Below are 23507 nucleotides of genomic sequence, written 5' to 3'. Positions count from 1 at the left end.
AAGCAAAGTAGAATCCACCCTTTAGAGAAAAGCTGCACTTAAAAACTGTATTTACAGAAATCAAACACTGTACTCTTTAGCATCTCTTAATATGATGTATTAGTACTGTAATCATAAATGCATTTCAAAACTGACTTTTACAGTGCCTTATTACACTGCAGTAAGAGAGCCTGGACAACAGTTTCTTCCCACACAGTCTCCTGAGTTTATAAAGAATAGTTAACGGTAAGAGCATTCTATAAACATCTGGCTCACAGGCCAGTGATGCCAACAAACAAAGAAACAAAGTTATGAGACCCGAAGCTGCTGTGCTGGAACTGGAACTGAACACAGCAAGCACAAGCCTCCCATTTACCCACACGTGGCATACTTGCATCCAAAAAGAGAAAACAAATGTCATACTAACAGTTCATAAATATAGTCCTTCGGCTGCTGCATGGTTCCGATCTGAGAGCTGGATCTCTGCAGGAGGTACCAAGCTTACATGTTTACAGGTATTTCTCCTGGAAGAGGATCTGAGCATAGACTGTGTCGGGGCTGGAGGGTGTGGGGTCGGGGGTGGAAGGGACCGGGGGCTCCTGTCTTGGTCGGACAAGCTCCAGCTCTGCATATGTCAGGCTTTCTTCCTGTGATATTCGAGGCTAGAGGAGAGAGGAATTGGGTAAAAGTAAGTTCAGCTACAAAAAAGTTGTTGCAGTATATATGTGCAACAATTTCAGAATTCACAACTGGAAAAACAGTCACAGACAACTGTAAGTTGTCAGCATTTCATCTTGTCAGCAAATTGTAGTTTTTGTCAACTTCCATGGTAAACATCTTTTCTGTTTCCCAGCAGCAGAATCTGTTTACGTTGTTTTCAGGACCTCTTGGAACATTTAGTTTACCCGGAAAACATTTGGTACAACAGGAGCCCTATCCAAAATCCTCAGATCCTCCTGGCTGCACTAATCTAATCAGCATGTTCGTGCTAAAGAAAAGCTCACATCTCCGGTGCTTCGTTTCAGTACAAAATTACAAGAACGCCATTAGACGAAATACTGATGATGCTTAGTTTGAGTAGTTTTCTTCTGTACACACTTGTTTGACACTTTTATTGAAGATATAAAACCAATGAAGCACTATAAATAAATAATTGTGTTTCAGAAGCAATAAAGCTAAATAGAATTATCAAGCTCATAACTGAATGAAGACATGGCAATAAACTGCTGTAGACAATCATGCAGTCGTGAGACAAATTCCCTCTTGCATGCATCTCAATAACAACTGTGCTCGTGGAAAAAAAATATTTTCGAAACATTAATAAATACATTCTAAAGGTATTAAGTACCTATGTTTCATAACTGATCTTCATAGTTTTAGTTCACATAGGTTTTGTGCTTGAAGGGAGAGACTTACAGTAGCAGATCTCCTTGGCTGAGTCTTCAACCTTCTGGGCTTTCGAGGTCTCTTTGCAGCAACGGGCACTGAAAACAGAGACAACCTTAATTGACTCAAAATAGCAGCCAGGAGGAATGAACTGGCAAATATTAAATTGTGGTTGAAGTCAAAATTGTCCTTCACAAGCACTTTGTGTTAAACCTAATCACAGTGTTGTTTAAAAACGGATGTAAATTCTTTCTTCTGCTGTTTTCAGTGACAGTGTTCATTTAATTTGTAACACACTAGGCAGGAATTTCACATTCTCTGACTGTTTTTGTGCAAGCTTAATTCCTGCTTTTCTGCTTGCTGACAATTTACTGTAATTTACTGTTCTTTGCCAAATTCCTGCTCTTGGGGCTAGGGCCTCTCACGCCACTCTGTGACTCTGGTACCTCTAGTATGTTTCATCTTAGGTTTAAAATCTGAAACCTTTACATTTTACTTTGTGAAGGACTCTGCAGGACATTTTACCTTTGGCTGGTATGTGCAGTGGAGGCTCTTCAGGTAGCTTAGGTGGCGCTACTGCTTGTGTTCGGTCGGTTTTCTGTCTCATGTCTCTCCTTTGTGCGCTTGGGGAGGAACTGGAGCAACTACTAGAGCTTGTTACAGTCTCTCCTGAGCTGTAAGGAGTAGATAAAGTTGATCTTAATTTATATTAAAGCTAAAAATACTCTTTTAAAAATGTGCAAATAATGCAATTTAGACATTTAAAAATACTTCTGAAGCTCAACATAATGTTTGTTTGTTTTGCATATATATAATTGGCAAATACTGTGTTTGTCCCCCCCACTCCCCCAGCTTTCTGATTTCTAAATAAAGAACATACTAGTACCTGCTTTCTGGACATTTGACCAGAGGGTAACTGGCTGTAGAGAAAGAAGCAATAAAGACAAACATTTGATGTGACGGTTTGTTTTAGATACAAAAGTGGGAAACATAAAGCCATAAATCTACAGTTGCTTTGGGAAAACAAGTGGTTTTACATTTGAGCCTGTGTCTTCTGTAGAAGTACTGGCAGATTAGGACGAGAGTGAATAGGAAGATGGACAGCAGGCCCAGTGAGCAGATCAGCACAGCACACAGATACACATCTAAAAACAGAGACATCAGAATAGAATAAGCTTTATTTAAGCAAGATGTGTAAATGAGACAGAATTAGGAATAGAGCTGAGAACAGTACCTGCAAACAAAAGCCACAATCCTTCACTTCTACCATCCCCGGGTGTAAAGTGCACTGTAGAAACAGACATTTTAAAATGTTATCAGAAACTGTACATAAAAGATGGAAACTGTGCCCAGACTGAATATCTTTATATTTGTTGATGTCTGAGGGCTGTGGCCCTGTACAACAAACCCCAGTGGTTCTTGGAAATATCCAAACCACTGTCATAAAGGGAGAGTCTGCTTCACCATCAGCCAAACACAACATTAACACACACACACACACACACATATTAGCTGTGTTGCTGTTCTTGGACCATGTTTGGGGGTTCCCCATTGTTCCACATATCAGCTATCAACAGTGTTCTCTTTGTCCTTATTAACTAAGGGAAAAAAAACAAGGGAGCTGTCACTGATTTTGTACAGGTCAGGGGTATTTAGGGAGAGGTTGAGGAGAGTGAAGACTGTCTCTGCTCTCCATAATGAGATTTTAATATGACTTTTCCACACAGGTTGATGCATATTGTAAGATATTAACTCTAATTTACTTTTAGCCTGTTTCCAGACCACTGAACTACATGCAAAATTGTCAATGTGTCTTCACTGTTCTGTTTCAGTAACACATAATTAATGTGGAACACTGTGGGTTAGGGAATCTTTCTAGGATGGAAAAAAGGTATAAAAAGTAAATAATCATGTTTTTGTTCTTCTTTTGTCTTGAAATGGAAGAATTTTTTTCACAAATATTTTTCCAATTCATCAAATATAAAAGCTTGTTTTTAAAAATGCTCTTACCACATGCTATCTTTGCCATGAATATAAGTTTATTTTAAGACTAATAAAGGTGTGATGGGCCAGGCTATCATGTCTTTGCACTGTTAAGCTAAGATAAAGACTTGTGAAGCAGGCAAACTTTACCAGTCTTGTTCACCAGACAAGGCGACAGTTACAATTGGCTGGAATCTGGGCTGAGGTTAACCACCAGTTAAACCGCACATCTGATGAGAGCAAACACACTGAGGTCACCAGCTTCTCTGTAAGGGAGCTATTAACTACAAATGTTTCTACATCATACCAATAGTGATACGTTTATGTGAAATGTAAATACCCTATACCCCTGTTACACCATCAGGTCCAGATTTAGGCTTATCTGAGGTCTTTCAGCTGTGAAGGTAAATGTGGAAAACAAATTACCAACCACTGAAACTGGCAGCTCAGTGAACTTGAACACAGTGTCTAGAAAGTTTACCAGTTTAGAAAATCAGCACAAAGCAATCAAACTTTCTTATTAAAGGTCTGAAGCTGGGAACTAGATATAAAGAAGAGGTTGGAGTTTTGTGAATGAAAGTAGTCCATTGACCTCTTTAGGGTGTAGTCTTTGCTCTATGCCCTGCAGACTGAGATCTGCAGACTAAGGGGTTCCCTCAATATAATTTTTTTCCTCTTTGTTTACCCTCATAATGTCAGGTCTTCTGTTTCTGGTTCTGTGGTCAATGCATGGCGGAGATGCCTGAGGTTGTGTGGCTTCCTTAGTGGGACATTGCCCTGAATATAGGGCAGGGCGTTGTCAGGCTCTGTCTGACTCGAACCTCTGCGCTTTTCTTGCGTAAAACTATTGGAAGGTAAACTGAGTCACACACGGCCTCCCCAAAGTGTGGCAAAGCATCATAAATCTCTAGTAAACCCCTTCACCCAGTGCATCTCACCGATGATCGGTCCAGTGTGTTGCACAGATAAAAATAAATATTGAAGAAATATTTATTACTTCATGTGATTTAAATGATTTCTTAACCCGTTTCTTTGTTTTGTTTGTTGGCACACACTGAATAAGCTGCAACTCCAGTATTTTTTTAAATTTTTTTTTTCCTGAGGCTTGCATAAAAGTAAACCCAAAATGCTGACATCAGAGTTTTTGAACCCTGCCAGCTCAACAACACCCTACCTTTTACTCCTTACACGCACACAGGCAGGGATTTTGTTAAGTGTGGTTTGGCTGTGTGAGCTAATTGTTTTGAGATGGAAATGCCGGAGGACTGGGGTCGCACTCAAACATATAGGCATGACCGTCTGCAAATATTGCAAGTTAAAGTTAGAGGACACATTTCTACACGATCTTTGTTTCTTAGTAGAAGAAAATCGTGGCCCTTCCTTAATTTGGTTGTTTTTATTTCCAGATAACTTGGTCGACATTTTTACTAAAACGAATGTGGGCTAAGGGAATTCTTTGAAAAATAGCAGTCTGAAAATATTATTTTTAATTATCTCCTGAAACAGTTTTATAGTTTTAATATGCAAATAAACAAACGGATCATCAGCTTAAATAAAGGTAATCATATACGTATGATTACATGTGTATATGAATACAGAACAATAACTAGGAACATTGACAAGTCTCAAGTCCTCAATTCTCAGCATCCACCTCATAAGTCAGATGAGTCCATGGGTCTGTATTTTAAGAAATATGGCACCGAGATGTGAGGGAATACATCTTTTTACCTGTCAGCTGTGTGGCGCTGGTACCATTGGAAGTGATTCTCCATATGTCTCTGTGTTTGCGGATCTCCTGAACTTTACAGCTGTAAAAACCCTGGTCCGACCCAGTCACGCTGAGAATCCGCAACTGGTACACCTCTCCCTCCGTTTTCTCGTGCAGATGAAACTTTGGTTGTGGGAAACGGTAGGTGTAGTTCCCATACAGCTTCCTTCTCCTTATGCCCATCTTTACAATCAGAAACTGCGGGTGGTCGAGTACGGGAGGAGAGTTGGGTGGAAGGGAAGCAGGAGGCACAGGAGTAGGAGCGGTTAGAGGAGAGAAGAACCAGTGAAGAATCAGGACACTGGTGGTCCTCTTCCTTTGAGATACCAGACAGGACAGTGTCAGGTTGTCGTTCTCTGTTGCCAAGACGACAGGCCCAGGGGTCACTGTCACATTAAGAGCATGGCATACCTCTGTTGACAAAAAAACCCACAAACGGTTTGGGTTATATATGCACAAATGTATACAGCTTTCATTTTAATTCGATTTTTTAAATATATCATTTAGTTTCAATCTACTCAGTATGTTCCTTTTCCAAAATGTCTGCTTCTGTTACTGTGTAATACTTTCCTAGTAAGATATCTAGGTAAATGTGTGTCAGAATAAAATTAAATCAAACCATAAGCCTCACAGAACGCTTATATGACTCAATCCTTCTTTCTAAATTAGTAATAAACGAGTTAAAAGTTTGTCTGCTGTCACAGCTTCAAACAATCACTGGTTCTATTTGTGCATCTTCCCATGATTGTGTGTGTATTCACTCTCTTTTAGCAAGGAAGCGTAAAAGCACTGCGAAAGAAACAGCTAAAGTATGACTTTACTTTCCTGGATGCGCTCTTGGTTTAGTCTGCTGTGAGCCAGGGCAGAGACAAAGGGGTCTGGACACAATATGTGTGACCAGACAGGCAAAGAGTAGCTACAGGTGGGAAACATTCATCCTCGGTATAGAACAACCCAGAACAGGCATGGAAGGATAACAGGGACCATCTGGTCTTCCATGCTGCTTTTGCTTAATTTTTTCTTTTCTTTTCTTTCTTTCTTTTTTTTTTTTTTTGGTCTTGTTTGTTGGGGAATCTCCCTTAGGCTCTCTGGGGCTTGTCTAACACTATTTAATGTGGCAACAAAAGCAGCTGAAGTACTTCAAACAACATTATGCACAGCTGAAAAAATATATAGGACATAAAACACAAGTTGTAAGTCTACTTCACAGCAGTTTTTAGGACACAAATTATATTTAAAAACTATACTGAGGTTTTCTCTGATCACAGACAACAAACCACCCTAACGCCACAACTGGTTGTTTTTTTGCTCTTTTTTTTTTGTAAACAACTTTTCTGCACCACACTATTAACACGATAACAAATGCACTTGCAAATTGTGATTATTGTAGATATGATGACCTCTAGATGATAACTGTAGTTGTATGCTTTCTATCATTTTCTTACCAAAGGTCCATAATGCACTGAAACTTTGACGGTGGTGTGTGATGACAGCTCAAGTTACAACTCAAACACATATTGCCTCTTTTACGCCTGCTTGCTCACTTTCTCATTGCTGTATGCTGCGGTAAAGAAGGCACACTTACCTGTGACCAGAGCCTTAGTCAGGACAAGGATCACTACAGAGAAGTACATTTTCCACAGTCAGTGAATCCATAAACCCAGACAACTGCACAGCAACTTACACAAGCAGCTACATTCAAAACAGACCCTGACTGCACAACCCACCAGAGCCCTTACCCACCATTAACTCTTCTCCTCTTTCTCCTCTTTTCTGTGTAATATGAAACAGTAAAGGCTCTGTTCCCACTTAGAAACTCCCACTCTCTCCCAGTACTCTCTGCCTCCCTCTCCCTGTGGCTGTCTCTCTCACTCTCTTTCTCTTGTGTGTCCTGCAAAACGTAGGAAATGTCATTTCCTGTGTTCCTGTGTTCTGAGTGGGTCCTGGACCGTGGCCCAAAACCCCCAGAACTCCAAAGTGATGGTCAAGTCTCGTGGTTTGTGTGTGCGCACGCGTGTGTGTGACATTGTGTGCAGTTCTAAGAAGCATACACAGTAAACTGCTGAAAATGCATTTCCATCACCTCAGTCACCAGGAATAATGCTCATCTTGCATCTCGGAGTAAAGGCCAAATGCTGAATGTTTATTTGTGTGAGGTTCATATTTTTGTGTATGTATGCATGTGTTTATGCATTTATGTCGCATACATTTGTCCCCGTGTGTGTGTGTGTGTGTGTGTGTGTGTGTGTGTGTGTCTGTGCTGGGACCTCTCCCAGCTGCTGGACAGAGTGGCATGGGTTTGTCTCTGGCTGTGGTTGTCAGACTGTCCCAGTGGTATGAAGCCTGCTGCTTTATTGGGCAGGCTAAACTGCTGAGGCAGGGCTTCTGCTGGCGCTTTGAGCTCTGCCAAAGCCAAATGGAATTACACAACAGATTTAACCCTTAAAGTCGTATGTAGTGTTCTCTTAAGAGGAACCGAGTCTGTGGGAATCTACTGTTTGTTTGTTTTTTTTGTTTTTTTTTTTTGTGCAAAGACAGACAGCTGTAATATAAGGTTAAGCCACAGTACAAGTTTTATAAATTGAGGATCATGTGTTAAAATGATACTTCTGATTTTGACTTCTTAACAAAATCTTGTGTTCGGGGTTTCCTTCAGGTTTTTCTCTTCCCAGGTCTTAAGTTCAGGTCTTTGCTCCAGCAGTTGAAGCACTCTGCTCTGCCCCACAGTGGTCAAAGCAGGTTACTGCTTCTCAGGGGATCAGCAGTATGGTTATGTTAAACTAGAGAGTATAGGCATGCATTCTCACCACAGCACCGTACATTTAATTGGAGTGTGTGGATCAAGGGAAATAAAAGAAGGCACATTTTCACACTCTCGTGGGTATAATATTAAAAGATTTAAACATTTGGATTGCTTCATACAGTAAAAAGAACACAAAATAAATGCCATCAACAAAATGTTATTTTCCTTTATCTCTCAGGACATATTACTGCACATTACAATAGCACATTGTAATTGTCTTATGCAATCATAAAAAGACTCTTCATTTTGAATCACTCAGGCCCAGGGTACATTTCAGAAGTCAGAACAAGATGTCATTATATTACATTATATTATGGTTGTAAAATAAAATCAGCCTCTTGCATGAACCTTTTTATCTTTTCCTTTTGGTTTATTTCTAACTTTTACAAAGAGGTTTAAAATACACCGTGATGAGAAATGATTAATCGATTATTATCTGATTCAGCCCATGTCACACTACTGTTTCACAGCAACCCAGAAACAATTTTTACAAACATTCAGCTTAAAAAATAGACTACTGTATGATATTAATTCTTAAAAACAGCAACAGCCACATCACCATTTTTTTCACTTCATACATGGCTGAATTAAAAAACTATGCTTCTGAATCTCAAAATCTCCAATTTGTGCTTAAAGGTAAAGCAGGCTTGTCAGTAGCAAAAGTTTTTCCAAACAACGTTTGATATACCGTATGATATATAATAAAATGCAATTAGGTTGAACAGGCAGTGCTAATGACACTGTTTACACAAGAAGCATAGCTTAGCTTCTCACATTCAAAGTCAAATGGAATGGTGAACTCTGTAAAACAATAAGTAAATCAACAGCGAATCTCCAAAAGCAGAAACAATATAACAGTTTGCTATAGAGACTTATTAAAACTACAAACCAAAAACATTCTGAGACTATTTTCACTTGAAAAAGTCATTTGCAACCACTTAAAATCATGTATATTATGATCCATTCACTCTTTACTTTATTAAATATTTAATATCAGTCTTTACTCTCACCAATCAGACACCTCCATAAAGTCCTCCAGTTCACTCATAGCTATTATATCATGAGGATTATATTGCGAGTGGGCTGAGTTATCATTTTCACAAACTGAGCTTCCTGCAAGCTGGCTGTTTGTGTCACACTCTGGGAACGACTCATATGAGCCATGTGTGCTGTAAATTGTGTTATATGTTTTGTCTTTGTCATTAACCGTGTCCATGTACGGGGTCTTCTCTGGACTGTAGTGATACCCTTCAGAGTTTTGTCCCAGTTCAAAAGCCTGATGTCCAGGCTGCTGGTTCTGGTGGAGAGTTGCAGGAACCTGCGACTTGTTGGGATGCAGGGAATTGATACTTGCAGGCTGGTAGTGTTGGGGATAACCGTGGTACCCTTGATAAAGCACAAAGGGTTTGCCAGCAGGAAAAGTCTGGGAGAAGGGCTGTTGCTGGGACTTGATCTGCATCTCAGGCTGTGGGCGTGTTTGCTGGGGTTGAGGTTGCGAGATGCTCTTGCCAGACTCGCGCACATTCAGTTGGATATACTTTCCTGTCTGTGGGTCAAAGAAAGTCTTCTTTTTCACTTGAACAGGCAGGTCCACTACAAAATACTGACCAGAACCGGGGTCTTGCAGCACCTTGCGCTGGGACAGAGGGTAGGCCTGGGGATACCTTGACTCTACATGATACTGTGTCACTGGAGCTGGGTGGTGGGCTTGGTGGAAAGTGGGAGAAGAGGGAACATGAGCAACAGTCTTAGGAGCAGCAGTATGGGAAGCAGGGCCAGTAGCATAATGAGACACACCAGGGAGGGAAACGGCGGCAGTATGAGGGATAGAAATAGGACCAGTGGCATGAGGGGAAGCGTGGAAAGAGTGGTGTTCTGTATGGGTGGAAGGCAAGCTGGACCCCAACACAGGAGCATTAGCAAGGGAGACAGGTGAGGAAAAATGAGGGGAAGCCATAGCATGGCGATTAGAGGATCGTACCTCAGTGGATGAAGAGGAACGAATAGTGGAGACATCTTTCTCAACTCCAGAAAGGCTGTCTGCGCCAACTTTGGACAACTCTTTCTTCATTCTCCGGGTAGTTAGCCTTTGAGCCCTCCGTAGGGCTTTCTCGCTCTTTGGGGGAACAGCTGGAGGCTTGCCCAAAGAACGGGACACATCACTGCTGAAGCTACATGCTGATTCTGGTCTCTCGTAGTCATAAAGACCTCGTATGTCTGCAAGGTCTGCTGCACTGGTGGCAAAACTTTCCACATCTTCAGACATATTGCTGATAAGAGAGCGTGAGTCATCTTCCTCCATAGCAATGCTTCTCCTGGAATAGGGCCTATAATGAGGGATAGGGGCTGAGTGATCCTGTGGTGAAGATGCTGACTGGAAAGTTGAAGATTCACTGATAGCAGTGAGTCTATTTAAACCTGTGTGATGCTGGACAGGAGTTCCAGCATTGTGTCTTATTTTCTCCTGTCCTTCCTCTCTTTTCTCTAATCCCCTGTCACTGGGTGAACCCACTCGGAAATCTTCTCCAAAGCTCTTATAGAATCGTGGCTTAACCGATTTGGTGGAAGTGGAACCTCTGAAGGTGTTGTCCTTTACTCTGAACATTAAGGGCTTGACTCCTAGAGCAGGTGAGGAAGTGTTGGATCGGGGCAGAGATGGAGCTGGAGATGCAGGGGCATGGGGTCTATAAGATCTCATGTGGGGCCCATGGGACTCAGTTGACTCATTTTCTGATAGATTGTTTCTTTGTTGGGAGGGTGAAGGGGAGCATAGTTGCCTTTCTCTTTGTTTTGTCTCTGATTCTGTTGAAGTAATGGCATAGTACTGGAGAGCATCCACCTGTGCTACTCTTTTTTCCTCTCTCCGATTATCTCTCACCTTCTCACTGTCAGCTGTTAACTTTTCTTCTTCCCTCTTGTTAGCCTTGATGTTATTCTCTCTTTGAGCTAGCATGCCTTCTTTTTCCACTCTCATCTCATTTTTCAGTGCTTCTTGGCTGTTTTCATGAAGTTTTGGTCTCTCGTTGGCTTGCTTTTCTTCCTTTATGATGTTTACTCTTTCTACAGCTCTCATTTCTGCCTCCCCTTTTTGAGTTCTCATCCATTCTTCCTTTTTCTGCCTTTGTCTCTTTTGCTCTTCCATTTGTATCTGTTCGATCCTTTCCTCTTCTGAAATATGCATAACTTTATCTCCTTCTCTTGGTTTTATTTTCTTGTCTACCTCAGTATTGGCAAGTATCTTCTCCTCAATCTGTCGTTGTTCCTCAATCAAAGCTGCTTTCCTCTCTTGAACTGCTCTCCTTTGTTGCTCTCTTTGAGCTACTCTCATCTGTAGCTCTTCTTCTGCAGCTCTCTGTAGCTTTTCTTGTGTAGTTTTCCTCTGTTGCTCTTCTTGTGCAGCTCTTCTTTTCAGTTCTTCGGCAGCCCTTTGTTTTTCTTGTGCTACACTCAGTTGCTCTTCATGCACAGCTCTTCTCTGTTGCTCGTCTTGTGCAGCTCTCCTTTGTTGCTCATCTTGTGCAGCTCTCCTTTGTTGCTCGTCTTGTGCAGCTTTCCTTTGTTGCTCTTCTTGTGCAGCTCTTCTTTGTTGCTCTTTTTGTGCAGCTCTTCTCTGCTGCTCTTCTTGTGCAGCTCTCCTTTGTTGCTCTTCTTGTACAGCTCTTCTCTGTTGCTCATCTTGTGCAGCTCTCCTCTGTTGCTCTTCTTGTACAGCTCTTCTTTGTTGCTCATCTTGTGCAGCTCTCCTTTGTTGCTCTTCTTGTACAGCTCTTTTCTGTTGCTCGTCTTGTGCAGCTCTCCTTTGTTGCTCTTCTTGTGCAGCTCTTCTTTGGTGCTCTTTTTGTGCAGCTCTTCTCTGCTGCTCTTCTTGTGCAGCTCTACTTTGTTGCTCTTCTTGTGCAGCTTTCCTTTGTTGCTCTTCTTGTGCAGCTCTTCTTGTAAGGTCTTCAGCAACCCTCTGTTTTTCTTCTTGTGCTATTCTTAGTTGCTCTTCATGCACAGCTCTTCTCTGTTGCTCTTCTTGTGCAGCTCTCCTTTGTTGTTCTTCTTGTGCAGCTCTTCTTTTCAGTTCTTCTTCAACCCTCTGTTTTTCTTCTTGTGCTATTCTTTGTTGCTCTTCTTGTGCAGCTCTTCTCTGCTGCTCTTCTTGTGCAGCTCTACTTTGTTGCTCTTCTTGTGCAGCTCTTCTTGTAAGGTCTTCAGCAACCCTCTGTTTTTCTTCTTGTGCTATTCTTAGTTGCTCTTCATGCACAGCTCTTCTCTGTTGCTCTTCATGCACAGCTCTTCTCTGTTGCTCTTCATGTGCAGCTCTCCTTTGTTGTTCTTCTTGTGAAGCTCTTCTTTGTTGCTCTTCTTGTGCAGCTCTCCTTTGTTGCTCTTCTTGTGCAGCTCTCCTTTGTTGCTCTTCTTGTGCAGCTCTTCTTTTCAGTTCTTCTGCAACTCTCTGTTTTTCTTCTTGTGCTCTTCTTAGTTGCTCTTCTTGCACAGCTCTTCTTTGTTGCTCTTCATGTGCAGCTCTTCTTTGTTGCTCTTCATACACAGCTCTTCTTTGTTGCTCTTCTTGTGCAGCTTTCCTCTGTTGCTCTTCTTGTGCAGCTCTCTGTTGCTCTTCTATTCTTCTGTTCTTCTTTTCCTCAATTTCTTTCATTCTCACTTTTTCTTCTCTTTGTTCTGCTCTAGTATCCTCTTCTTTCTGTTTGACTTTTCTTTCTTCATCTGATCTCTCTGCTTCCCTCTGCTTCTCTCGCCTCTCCTTGATCTTAATAGCTACGGCCTCACGCTCTTTTGCTCTCCTCTCCTCTTCTCTCTGAGTGGCTCTCCTCTCTTCTTCAGCCAGAGAAGCTCTACTCTCATCCAATATGTGCTTTATTTTCATGTCTTCTTCTCTTTTTATCTCTTCAGACATGAATGCTTGCTCTTCTTCTAATTGTTTTTTCGTACGCTGCTGCTTTGCTATGATTATTCCATGCTGAGTTTCAAGACTTTCTTCTTTTAGTTTTTCTGTCCTCTCATCGTCAGTCTTAGGCCCCAGGTCTTTATCTTGATGTTTTTCAAATCTCCCATCTTGCATTTGTTGGGTAAAATTTTCTTTCCTGTTGCGCATTTGCTCCATGGTTGGATGTAGAGAGTCGTTAACTACAAAAGATGATGTTGCTGGTTGCAAAGAATGACTACTTGGCTGACAAACGGTTTGATCTTCTTGGCATCCCTTTTGGGAGCCAGCTTCAGATATTTGTATTGTCTGAGTTTTTGGTGAATGGTTCCTTTCTTTGTGTTGGGTGTATTTTGCTGCATTGTCTACTGGGCTTTCCTTCACTTTGGAATCTTGTCTTTCTTTTTCTCCCAATTTGAACATCCCTGTTCTTTGATGCTCTTTGTCTGTGATGGGAAATACTAGTAGTTTGGGTACTTTATTCACCTTAGCACTCATTTCTGTCTTATCTGGCAAACTTTTCTCTTTTACAGAGTTCTCATGTGGGTCAGTAGTAAACACAGGACGTCTGCTATGACGGGTCTGTATTAGTGGAAAGAATCCTTCCTTTTTGTTGGGTGGGTATTCCTGAAAAGTATTTGCTTCTCTGTCCTCTGAAACAATTACTTTTAACCTTGCATAGTCTGCAATTGCTGATATCTCTGGTGTTGTGGATAGCTTTCCTTTTGGTTTTGTTTTAACTTCAGGTTTTTCTTGAAATGTGCTCTCCCTTGCTGGGAATGAATTTCTTGAACTTTGTCTTTCGGTTGCCGATACAGTGGAGTGGTTCTCAGTTTGTTTTCTAATGTGATTAGCTTGTTCTGCCTTAGCATTTTCATTATTATTCCATCTCTTCCTAGATCTGTCTGTCTGTTTTGATTCTAGCTTATCTTCTGCTTCCCAATTTTTCCTTTTAGCATCTTCATCTTGAACTGTACTTGAATCGGTTGTTTTTCTTTTACTTTGATCCACAGTGAACACAAAGGCTTCAATCTTTCCTTCATTGTGTGTTTCATTGCTGGCAGCTGTTCTGTTTGGTGGTAACCCTGGAAGTCCCCTTCCCTCTGATGCATCTCTATCAGTTTTGCTATTGTACTGTGGCTCATTACTGGTTTCTGTTATCCCTTGTACTTGAAAGTAGTCTCCATCTGCTTGTTGTTCACTTGATTCACCCACCAGTTCCTCACATTTCTTTACTTTTTCAAGCTCTTCATTCTCAGATTGAGTATTCTCGCTTGTTGCATTGTTGCTATTCTGTTGATTGCTAAATTTCAGCGAATCAGACAGTTTTCTAACACTGGACAGCACATGTTTGTCATCAGAACTAGATCTCTCAGTGCATGCTTGTTCTTCTGTGCTTAAAGTGATAACTTTTTCTTGGCAACTAGATGATGTAACTTCTTTCTCTTTATTAGCTTGCACTCGATCAAATGGCAAAGTTGCACCATCTTCTTTTCCAACTATCGCCATGTTATCCGTCTCAGTTACTGATGGTACAACTCTGATGGCAATGCTGTCAATGTGCACGTTATCGTTCTCTTTTTTATTATCCCTGATTTGGTTGTCATTATATTGAAATTTGTGTGATCCATGTGTGTTTTCATTTTTGAATAACTTGTTGGAAGGACTGGTGTTTAACATTTTTGGAACTATAGAGTCATGTTTGTTTTCCTCAAGTAGCGGTGCTGTTTTGCCATCTACATTGCTGATGTTGGCCTGATTGTCCACATTTGTCATATCTTCTTTCAGAGCTTGCTTCGCGACCTGCTTTATCAGCATTTCAGCATCATTCATGTTGTTGATTCCAGTGTTCACTGTTGTGACAGCTAAGTTCTCATTGCTATGAGCTGTTTGCACTTTTTGTGGATTTTTCTCTTCATCTGTCCTCTCTCTTAGCATTTTATCTGTGTTGTGATCCTTTCCTTGTCTTGCTTTTATGTCCTCTTTGTGGTGAAGGGGTTGAGTTTCACCTGGCACTTTATTTTTAGCGGGTACAGTGATGGTACCTTTTTTGGTCAAGGTTTCTAGCTGTGTTTCCCCCTGAGGTTTTGTATTCATAGTAGAACCATCCTGCTGAGGATGTGTCCTTTCCTGACACATCTTCATATTGTTCTTTACTGCTTCTGAGAGTGGTGTTTCTTGCACATTTTCAGGATGACTTTCTCTAACAAATTTAGCCTGATCTTCTGTTTCCTGCGTGTTATTTTTCTTTATGACCTCATTTGAAGATATGTTTCTTTCAGTTAATTCTAGACATGAGTTGGGAGAACACTTATCCAGGTCTGAACTGTTGTTCTCTTCCTCTGTTACATTCATATGGTTTTGAGCATTGTTATTCCCTTGACCAGTGTTCACAGTTGGCTTTCTTTCGTGTACAGTTACCATTATTCCCATAATCTGCAAGCTATGATCAGCTGCAGGTTCTTTTTTCTGACCAAAGACAATGTTTAGTGAAGGTGCTAAGTCTACATAAGCTTCTTTACTTTCAGCCTTTTCTGTCATCACAGGTTTGGAGCTTGCAGCTTTGACACAGGTGGCGTCTGCAGGATCTTCTTCCTTTTTGTTGGGAATGTCAGTTTTTATATCTGAAGAGTCTTTAACTCCATCTTTTGGTTTTCCAGATATTTCTGCATGATCTGCTTTCTGTTCTTCTTGGTTGATCATGAGTGGCTGCTCTTTATTTTGCATTGGTTTGGACTCCAGCTTTTGATTTTGTAGCAAGCATTCAGTTGTGCTCATGATATTATGAGTGGTGGTTGCTGCAGATTTAACTGGTATAGTAGCAGAGCTTGAAGGTGAAACAGACTTGACACGGTCCATCTGTACTCCTAAAGATCCCATCTGAGGTTTCAGTGTTGCATTACTGGGCATTGTACTTTCATGCTTTTTAGACGCCTCCTGCGATGGCGGCCTCTGTCGTATCTTAACTGTCTGACTACCAGCTAATTGCTTGGAAGAATTTTTGGATATGAATCCATCTCGTATAGCACAGCCCTTTTCTTTAATTGCTGAAATTTCCTTTTCAGCATGAGCTTTTATCTTGGAAGTCAGAATCTCTTGCTTGGTCATGGCTCTTTCTTTATGAGACAGTGATTTGGGAGGCATAAAATGCTGATCTTTACTTGGGCCTACATTGTGCTCAGCTGACTTAGGTTTCCTTTCATGGGGTAGCAGTTTCGCCCAATCAGAATCTCTTTGCTGTGAAACCTCAGTGTCTTTCACAGGGGTGCATTTTTCCGATTTTTCAACACTGTTGTCCTTCGTGTTATCACTAACAGTGTCAAAATTTGCTCTGTTATTTACATTAGTTACAGAATAATTGGCACTGGGTAATTTGGATTCTTTGGCTGACTCATTGTAAACAGGCTGACTTTCAGAGACTTCACTGGATTTAAAGCCACCTACTTCCTCTATATTTTTTTGGTTAGCTGTGATAAATCTGCTTGTAGGACTGTGTTCTTCTGTTGATTTCTCCTTATTTACTTTCTCAACTTTATTAGGAGGTAAAACTTGCTTTTCACAAGGACCATTTAATAAGACATTCCCTGCCACTGATGAATTGTTTTTGTTTGTTGAAATTCTGTTAGTACAGCCATATTTCTCTCTCAGATGTTCATAATCATCACTGCCTCTGCTGGATTGACCACTGCCTTTTCTGATAACTGTTTCTTCCTGGTGACACTTTTGAACTTCCTTATCTTTCTTTAGGTAATTCTCTTTTTCATTTATATTTAACTTTAAAGGAACATCGTTCTTTGAAGTGCCATCCTCTTTTATGATGATGGCATGTCTGCCTTTCTCTTTTTGCTCACCTCTCATTTTCTCTTTTATTTTGGCTAACTCTGCTTTAGCTTTAGCTAGCTCGGTCTTGACTTGCTTGACTTTATCTGGCTCACTTTTGACCAGTTGTGTAGCCGTTAGTTTAGCTGTGAGTTTAGCTGACATTTCCTGCATGCTTTCTGCTTTTATTAGCTCTGCTTTAGCTCGCTCCTGCTTTGCCCATTCTGCTTTTCCCTCTTCAGGTTTAGCATCTTGCGTTGTGCTTGTTCCTGTTGTAGACTGCTCTGTATTCACATGAACTGAAGCTTTTACTTCCTTTGCTTTTCGGAAACTCCCAGCTTTAATGTGGTCTGTTTGGATCTTCTCCACTTCAGCTACATTTGTCTTCACTTCTTTTGCTTCAGTTTGCTGCTCTTTTGCATGCTCTGTTTTTTCCGCCCCAGCCGTTTTTACATTAACCTTTTCTGTTCCAGATTGTTCTGTTTCTGTCTGCTCTTTCTTAACTTGTTCAGTGGTTACCTCCATTTGCTGGACTTGTGCTACATTGATCCATTTTTCTGTGGCCTGTTCAGTTTTAGCTTCCTCTATTCTCGTCTGCCAAGCCTGCTCGGTTTTTGCCAGTTCAGTTTTTATGTGCTCTTCTTTTAGCTTCTCTGTTTCAGCTCGTTCCGCTTTGACCTGCTTACCCTGCTCCTTTTTAATGTGCTCAGCTCTTGCTTCCTCTGTGATATTTCTTGGCTCATCTCTTACCTCGTGTACTCTGGTTTGTTCAGCCTTTGTCTGCTCCTCTCTGGCAAGCTCTGGTTGTTTTTCTCTGAACTGTCTTGTTTGTTCTCCTTTTATCTTCTCCTCTTTAATTTCTTTAATATGTTCTGCTTGGGGTTGTTTCACTCTCTCCTCCTTTATTAGTCCTGATTTGACCTGCTCTGCTACGTCTTTCTGCGAATCATTCTGCCCTGCTAAAATTAACTTAGAGGGTTCTGCTTTAGGCTGCTCCACTTGAGCTCCCTGCTGAACTTTTGCCACCTCTGCCTGGGTGTGGTGGGATTTTATATGTTCTGCCATGACCTGTTTAGCCTTGACCTCAGCAAACTCTCTCTCCGTCATCTGCTCTGCTATTTGGGGGGCAGATGTTTTGTCTGGGTTAAATGAATTTATGTGTATATTATGTTCAGACTGTGGTTTCACTTCTGAAGGCTGAAGACTCTGGACCTCGTGTCCCCTTGGAATTTGCATATATTGTTTTCTTTGACTTGTTTCACCTATGCCTATATGTTTGTCTTTAGCAGAAGAAAACATCTGATGGCTTATACATTCATTGTCATTATATTTGTTATAATCCTGTTTAAAATAATGATCTTTCAAATCAGTTTTCTCATTACATCCAGAATATGTTTGAAGCACTCTTTTGTCCTGGTGACTTTCTTGCCTTGCCTTTTCCATTAAAGCAGCTGTTTCTTGTTTCCATGGAGAGATAGTTGCATTCATGCTGAGCTTTTCTGTATCTTGGCTGTTTGTCTGCCTCCACTTATCCTGTAAGGATACATTATTGTAATCATGTTTGTTGTGTTTGAGCTGATCACATTTCTCCACCTTTGTGAATAGCCTTCCCACTGTTTCATTAAAAGGTTGTTCAACGTTTGGCTTGCTTATTAAATATTCTCCACTTTGATTGTTGTCAGCATTTAGCCTTGGTGTTTCTGTAGCTGAATAAGGTGTTTTATGTGTGTATAAAGCCCCTCCCAAAGTTCCTACATCAGCCATAGTATCCTGCCTATAGGGAGCAAATGATGCTAAATCTTCATGGAGATTCTGTCCATTAGCCAGCTTATTGCCGGTGTAGTTTTCAGGTAAAAATCCAGTAAACCCAGAGTGATGAACCATCTGGGCTTGCATCTGAGCTCTCTGGTAATCGCTTAAAGAGTATTCTGCATATTGGCCTGTAGTTGCCATTACAGGTTGAGAATTTGACATTGTAAGTGACAGTTCTGGGCTGCGATACTGGTTCATAGCAGCATTTGTCCTGCTGGATTCTTGTAGCTGTGAAAATTGAATTTCTGAATCTGGAAATTCAGGGATATCTATCACAGTATCTCTAGGCTCGTGCGTTGGTGGCTGTTTGTTGTTCTCAGGCGTCTCCGCTGCTTTAAATTTGGTAGGACTGTAGGTACTTTTTACTCGTTTTCTGTTGTCTTTGAGATTGAAGAGCAGACTCGTGGCTCTGGATTTGTAGGTGGACATCCTAATGTCGGGAGTCGCACCCCTGCTTTCAGCTCGTACTGGAGGATGCTCTACAGGTTGAGGAGAAGTTGCATAATGTTGGAGATCAGAAGAAACAGCTTCTTGATGTGCATGGACCAGAGGTGTCAGCAGCTGGCTGATGTTAAATGGCGTGGTGCTTGTGTTACTGCCAATAGCGTTAGGTGCCACTGTTACTGCATTATTGCCAAGACTTACATTTTCTTTTCTGTAAAGTGCTGTTTGTTGGTTTTCTGTCACTTCCGTAGTAATATTTTGCTCTGTCATCATTTTGATTTTCTGCTGGAGGGCTTTGACAGAGCTGATGGTGTCCCTCACACGTCGAGACATCTCAATGGTGGGTGATGCAGTCGATGGGCGATGGGACGGAAGCCTGTTGGTTCCCACACTCTGGCTTCTTTTTCTGTGAGGGTAATGACCTGCCAACTCTGACTCACAGCGTTTCTCCACAGCTGAAGCGTTCTGTAGCACTGTAGATGTCGAGGTGGAACGTGGAAGAGCTGGTGAAATCATGGGTGCCAAGTTACTCCTTGGCCGTCTGATACCTGTATAATGACCTTGTGGTTGACCCATCTGTGAAGGCTCCTTGTACATAGGTGTCTCATACCATTTAGCGAACTCGGAACGGTGCATAAAGCCTGAGATTTGTCCTTGCTGGAAGGGAAACCTGTTATGGTCCCTCCACACCTTGAAGGGACTAAACTCGCTGTGTATAAAGACATTAGAGTTGCAGTTGACCTGTGTGCACATGCTCTGTTTATTGTGTGAAGATCTCATAAAAGAAGATGCAGAACTGTGAGACACTGCTGCTACATCAGATCCAAAGGAGTGGAGGTTGTTGTCTCCATATGAGAATGAACCAGAAGAGGGGAAATGACCGCTGTGAAAATTTTGCTGGTATGATGTAGAGAATTCAGAAAGTTCCCTCTGGATACTCATTAGAGCTGATTTGTCCCAGCTCGTCTCATCTTTCCACTCTCTGATTTTGTCATCCATTTCTACTCCATCCCTGTTTCGCTCAGAATTAAATGCTCTGATGAGAGAGGAAACTCTGGAGTTGCTTTTGCGTTGCTGTGAACTCAACTCTGTGGCTCCATTGCTGAGAAAGTTGAGCCGTTCCTCCTTTAAAGATGTTTCCTTTTGAGAGGTTTCCACAACGGAGTGCTGGAATGTGGCAGAAATCCTCCCCTGTGTCCTTTCTCCATGAACCTCCCATTGTGGATCTCTGTGAATCTCACCTCCATACATTCTTCCATGGCTCCAGTCCTGTCCATACTGCTGCACCTTAAGGCTGAAGTTCTCACGTGCAGCTCTCTTAAGTTCTTCCCTTTCTCCGTCCTCTCCGTCCTCTCTGTCCTGTCCGCTCTGGCTAAAGGCCAGCTGTCTGTCTCTCTGAGTGCAGGGTGAAGACAGACTTAGGTCTGAGTCATTATAAACAGCTTCATCGCCGATACAGAGACTCCTGAATGCCCTGTCTGTCAGACTGCAAACCTCACGGTCATTCTCATCCAAGAAGGACCCACCGCTGGAGGTGTCGCTGTAGCCTCCATCGCTGTGCCTTCGATGCCCGCCACTCTTTCGGCCAGAGCGGCGCTTCTCAACGGAGGTCATGATGCAGAATTGCAAACAAAAATGTCTGCCTTCAGTTGTTCAAACATTCATGCAAACATAGACCTCAAAATTACACACTCTGCCTGCTGCTGGAGCTGCTGCACCCAGAATTTAGGGCCCTGGGTCAGTATTTTGTAAAGCCAGTAGCTCCTACAGCATCATGCCATTTAGCTGGCCTGTCTCCAAAACAATCCCAGAGTTTGTTGTTTTCCTAGAAGAAAAAAGAAATGGGAAATAGGCCAGGATGAGTGCTGTAATCCATCACTGTATAAAACACAGTTTCATAACACTATTTTGCTCAATTTATTGCAAACTTATCCAAAGACTAAAATATATACAATATTCCCTCCTATGTCATTTGTTGTGGTGCTTATGTTTTTGGTTGCTGGTCTTGATACGTTTAAATTTTCTTTTGCATTAAGCCACAATGTACTGTATGTGGTTCTGAAAACAGCGCTGTAAATCCTTCCACTCAATCACCGTGACCTTCAGAGATCAGAGACATGTTGTGAATAAAACTACACTGTTGCTAGGCGCGGCGAAGACAGCCTCACGTGAGTTATTTAGGGTAATCAAGATGCATCTGTACAAATTTAGATGGGCACGCATGCACCACAAATTGACTTCGCAGTGTAAGACAGAAACTGAGTAATCAGAGCTTGAAATGAACACATAATGTCACATTTTCAAGTCACTAATGCTGCTGATCTTCAATCAGCCTGTTTCCTGTCTAGTCAAAGAGGGAAAACATCTTATTAGGACTTGTCAAGTGTGACACTGAAACTTTTTTTTTTCTTTACAAAGGGGATGGAAATTAGATTATAATATCCTTAAGCATAGCTCCTACTATTCTGGGATTTTACATGTATAAATTACCTAATCTACTGCCAGTGAAGTACATAATCTGTTATCTATTTTTTCAAACAAGCTATATGTCATTTAGACTCCTTTAAATTATCATTAATTACAAAGAATGTTCTTCTTTCATAAATAAACATGCAAAGCCTTAATCTAAATGAAACTCAAAACATCCAAGGCCACATGTAAGATCTAAGTAGTAGAACAGCTGACACAGAAGCTTTACTTTTCCTATTATTCACACTCATGAACTTCTTGTGGTGGGCTTCAAAATTCACTATACTGAATTAGAAAATATATCCACAATTCTACAAATCACAAACCCTGGGTTAAATATTAAAATCTAGTTTAACATATCTGCAATAATGTAGTTTGTTTCTTCCCAGCTGCAGGATATAGGTGAGGTATCACATTCTTCTTCTGTTGTACTGTAAATGGGTAATATCATGGGTATATTTTGGTTATATACTATGCAGCTGCCAAGCAGCCATCACCTTGCTCAGAGTACCCAGTGGTTCATTAATATCTTTTGACCTGGAGGCTGTCCATCTGATACACATCTATAACACAGTTACTCACCACACTGCTGTACTGACCGACTACATCAGCATCTAATAAGAGCGACGCAGAAATAAAAAGAAGTTTAAAACTATAATGCAACACGTTTCTCTATTAAGCAAAAAAAACGCAGAAGCTTGAACAAGGCCACATGTTCCATGTCTTTGCATTGTCCCAGTACACTCACAACAAGCATCTTCTTTCAGTGTATTAAAAGAAACATTGAGAAAACAATCAAAGCAATGAAAACATTTTAGATTTTTGTTTTCATCCCAGTCTGTCTTGACTCAAACAAAACATTTGGTATATAGAGAGAGACTTCTTAAAAAAGAAGCATTAAAGACGTGCACAATTTTGATAGCCATCCCTCATTCGGCTGCATTTTTTTTTTTTTTTTGCAATGGTGTCTTGTAAAACTGGCAGCTTGATTTCAGCCCATTCTTGCATGTGACAGGTTTATTTTTGTGCAGTGACGGGTCTCCAGCTTAAACCTGACACCAAAGATGACTCGTTTTCAGATGGGACTCTAATCCAGTCCAAAGGAAGACTGAACGGGAATGTCTCTGTACCTTCTCAAAGGATAACAGTAAATGTTTACTGATGTCAGCAAGTTTCAGTGGAACAAAACCAAATTCTATAAGTGCAGCTAAACACTGCACAGTACCTTCAGTAAGTCAATGTGTATTACCTTTTTACAAATGGGATCAGAGATTTTCTTATCTCTTACCTTTCTTATCTGTGTGAAAATCATTGAAATTCCAAGCTTAGGAGTAATGTTATGTACATCTGTTATGGTCATGTTTTGGGGGGCATTTTTCATGTATTTCTTTCAAATATGAACAAGAATGCACACTGAGCTTCTTGTCTTACCTTTGAGTTTTATATTCCATAATTTGCGCCTTGTTGTAAACTCCTCAAAAGTGTTTCATCTCTTTAAAAAAGCCTTTGACGCTGATCTGATCTGTCCCCTCTCACAGCTCCAGCTCTCAGAAATCCAAAAAACCCCTCTATGTAGTCCACTGTCAGGTCTCCGAGCAGCAAGCAGGACTCGGGGCTGGAGACTAGACAGAAATAGAGGAGTTGTCCCAGGGAGAGTGTCCACCATGGGGGACCAGAATGAGGACTCGGGCTAGCATGTGGGTCTGTGAAATCCTTTGGTGTCAAGTGTCAGATGGATGAAACAAACAGCCTCTCAACTATTTATAAATCTGGACAGCTACTATTGGCCATTAGCAGCCAGAACTAACTGTCAGTAAACTGGAAACGTATTGCAAGTTTGTGAGGAGGTTGCGAGATCTAAACCAGGAGAAAACACTAATTTCCTGAGGATGTGCTATGGTGCTGGGTGTTTGGGAGGGTGTATGGAGGGGCTGTAGCTTGGGTGCCCTTCTGGGAGACAGAAATAACTTGATTGTGTTGCACTCAAGTGCCACCTTCTTTGTTGAACAGAACTGACAAGCACTATATTAAGTGTCAACAAGTGGCCTCGGGCCACTTTGCTTGAATGAAGCTTCATGTTGGAGACCAAAATGAGGGAATTTTTTTTTCTAGCA

The 23507-nt window shown here is 41.3% G+C and overlaps 2 protein-coding genes across 3 annotated transcripts; both read right to left on the bottom strand.

Moving 5' to 3' along the window:
* Window positions 1-33: 33 nt before the first annotated feature.
* Window positions 34-7240, bottom strand: vstm4a (V-set and transmembrane domain containing 4a). Its single transcript, XM_084947964.1, has 8 exons — window positions 6702-7240; window positions 5077-5529; window positions 2600-2653; window positions 2403-2510; window positions 2252-2285; window positions 1891-2039; window positions 1396-1463; window positions 34-641 (listed from the first exon to the last, which is right to left on the bottom strand). Exons 1-8 carry the CDS (start codon window positions 6748-6750, stop codon window positions 489-491), a joined length of 1068 nt encoding a protein of 355 aa, XP_084804090.1. The 5' UTR covers window positions 6751-7240; the 3' UTR covers window positions 34-488.
* A 759-nt stretch (window positions 7241-7999) lies between these two features.
* Window positions 8000-23333, bottom strand: c13h10orf71 (chromosome 13 C10orf71 homolog). 2 transcript variants are annotated; one of them, XM_084947960.1, is made up of 3 exons: window positions 22825-23332; window positions 9901-20749; window positions 9528-9626 (listed from the first exon to the last, which is right to left on the bottom strand). In XM_084947960.1, the coding sequence occupies exons 2-3, from the start codon at window positions 20536-20538 to the stop codon at window positions 9606-9608; spliced, it is 10659 nt and encodes a 3552-aa protein (XP_084804086.1). In that variant the 5' UTR covers window positions 20539-20749; window positions 22825-23332; the 3' UTR covers window positions 9528-9605. The 2 variants fall into 2 exon arrangements, with proteins under 2 accessions (XP_084804085.1, XP_084804086.1); XM_084947959.1 differs by having other exon boundaries at window positions 8000-20749; window positions 22825-23333.
* Window positions 23334-23507: the final 174 nt, after the last annotated feature.

This window comes from Perissodus microlepis, chromosome 13 (assembly GCF_051167445.1).
Source record: "Perissodus microlepis isolate ML-2025 ecotype Zambia chromosome 13, ASM5116744v1, whole genome shotgun sequence".
NCBI classification, from domain to species: Eukaryota; Metazoa; Chordata; class Actinopteri; order Cichliformes; family Cichlidae; genus Perissodus; species Perissodus microlepis.
This window is presented reverse-complemented; position numbering and strand designations above follow the sequence as displayed.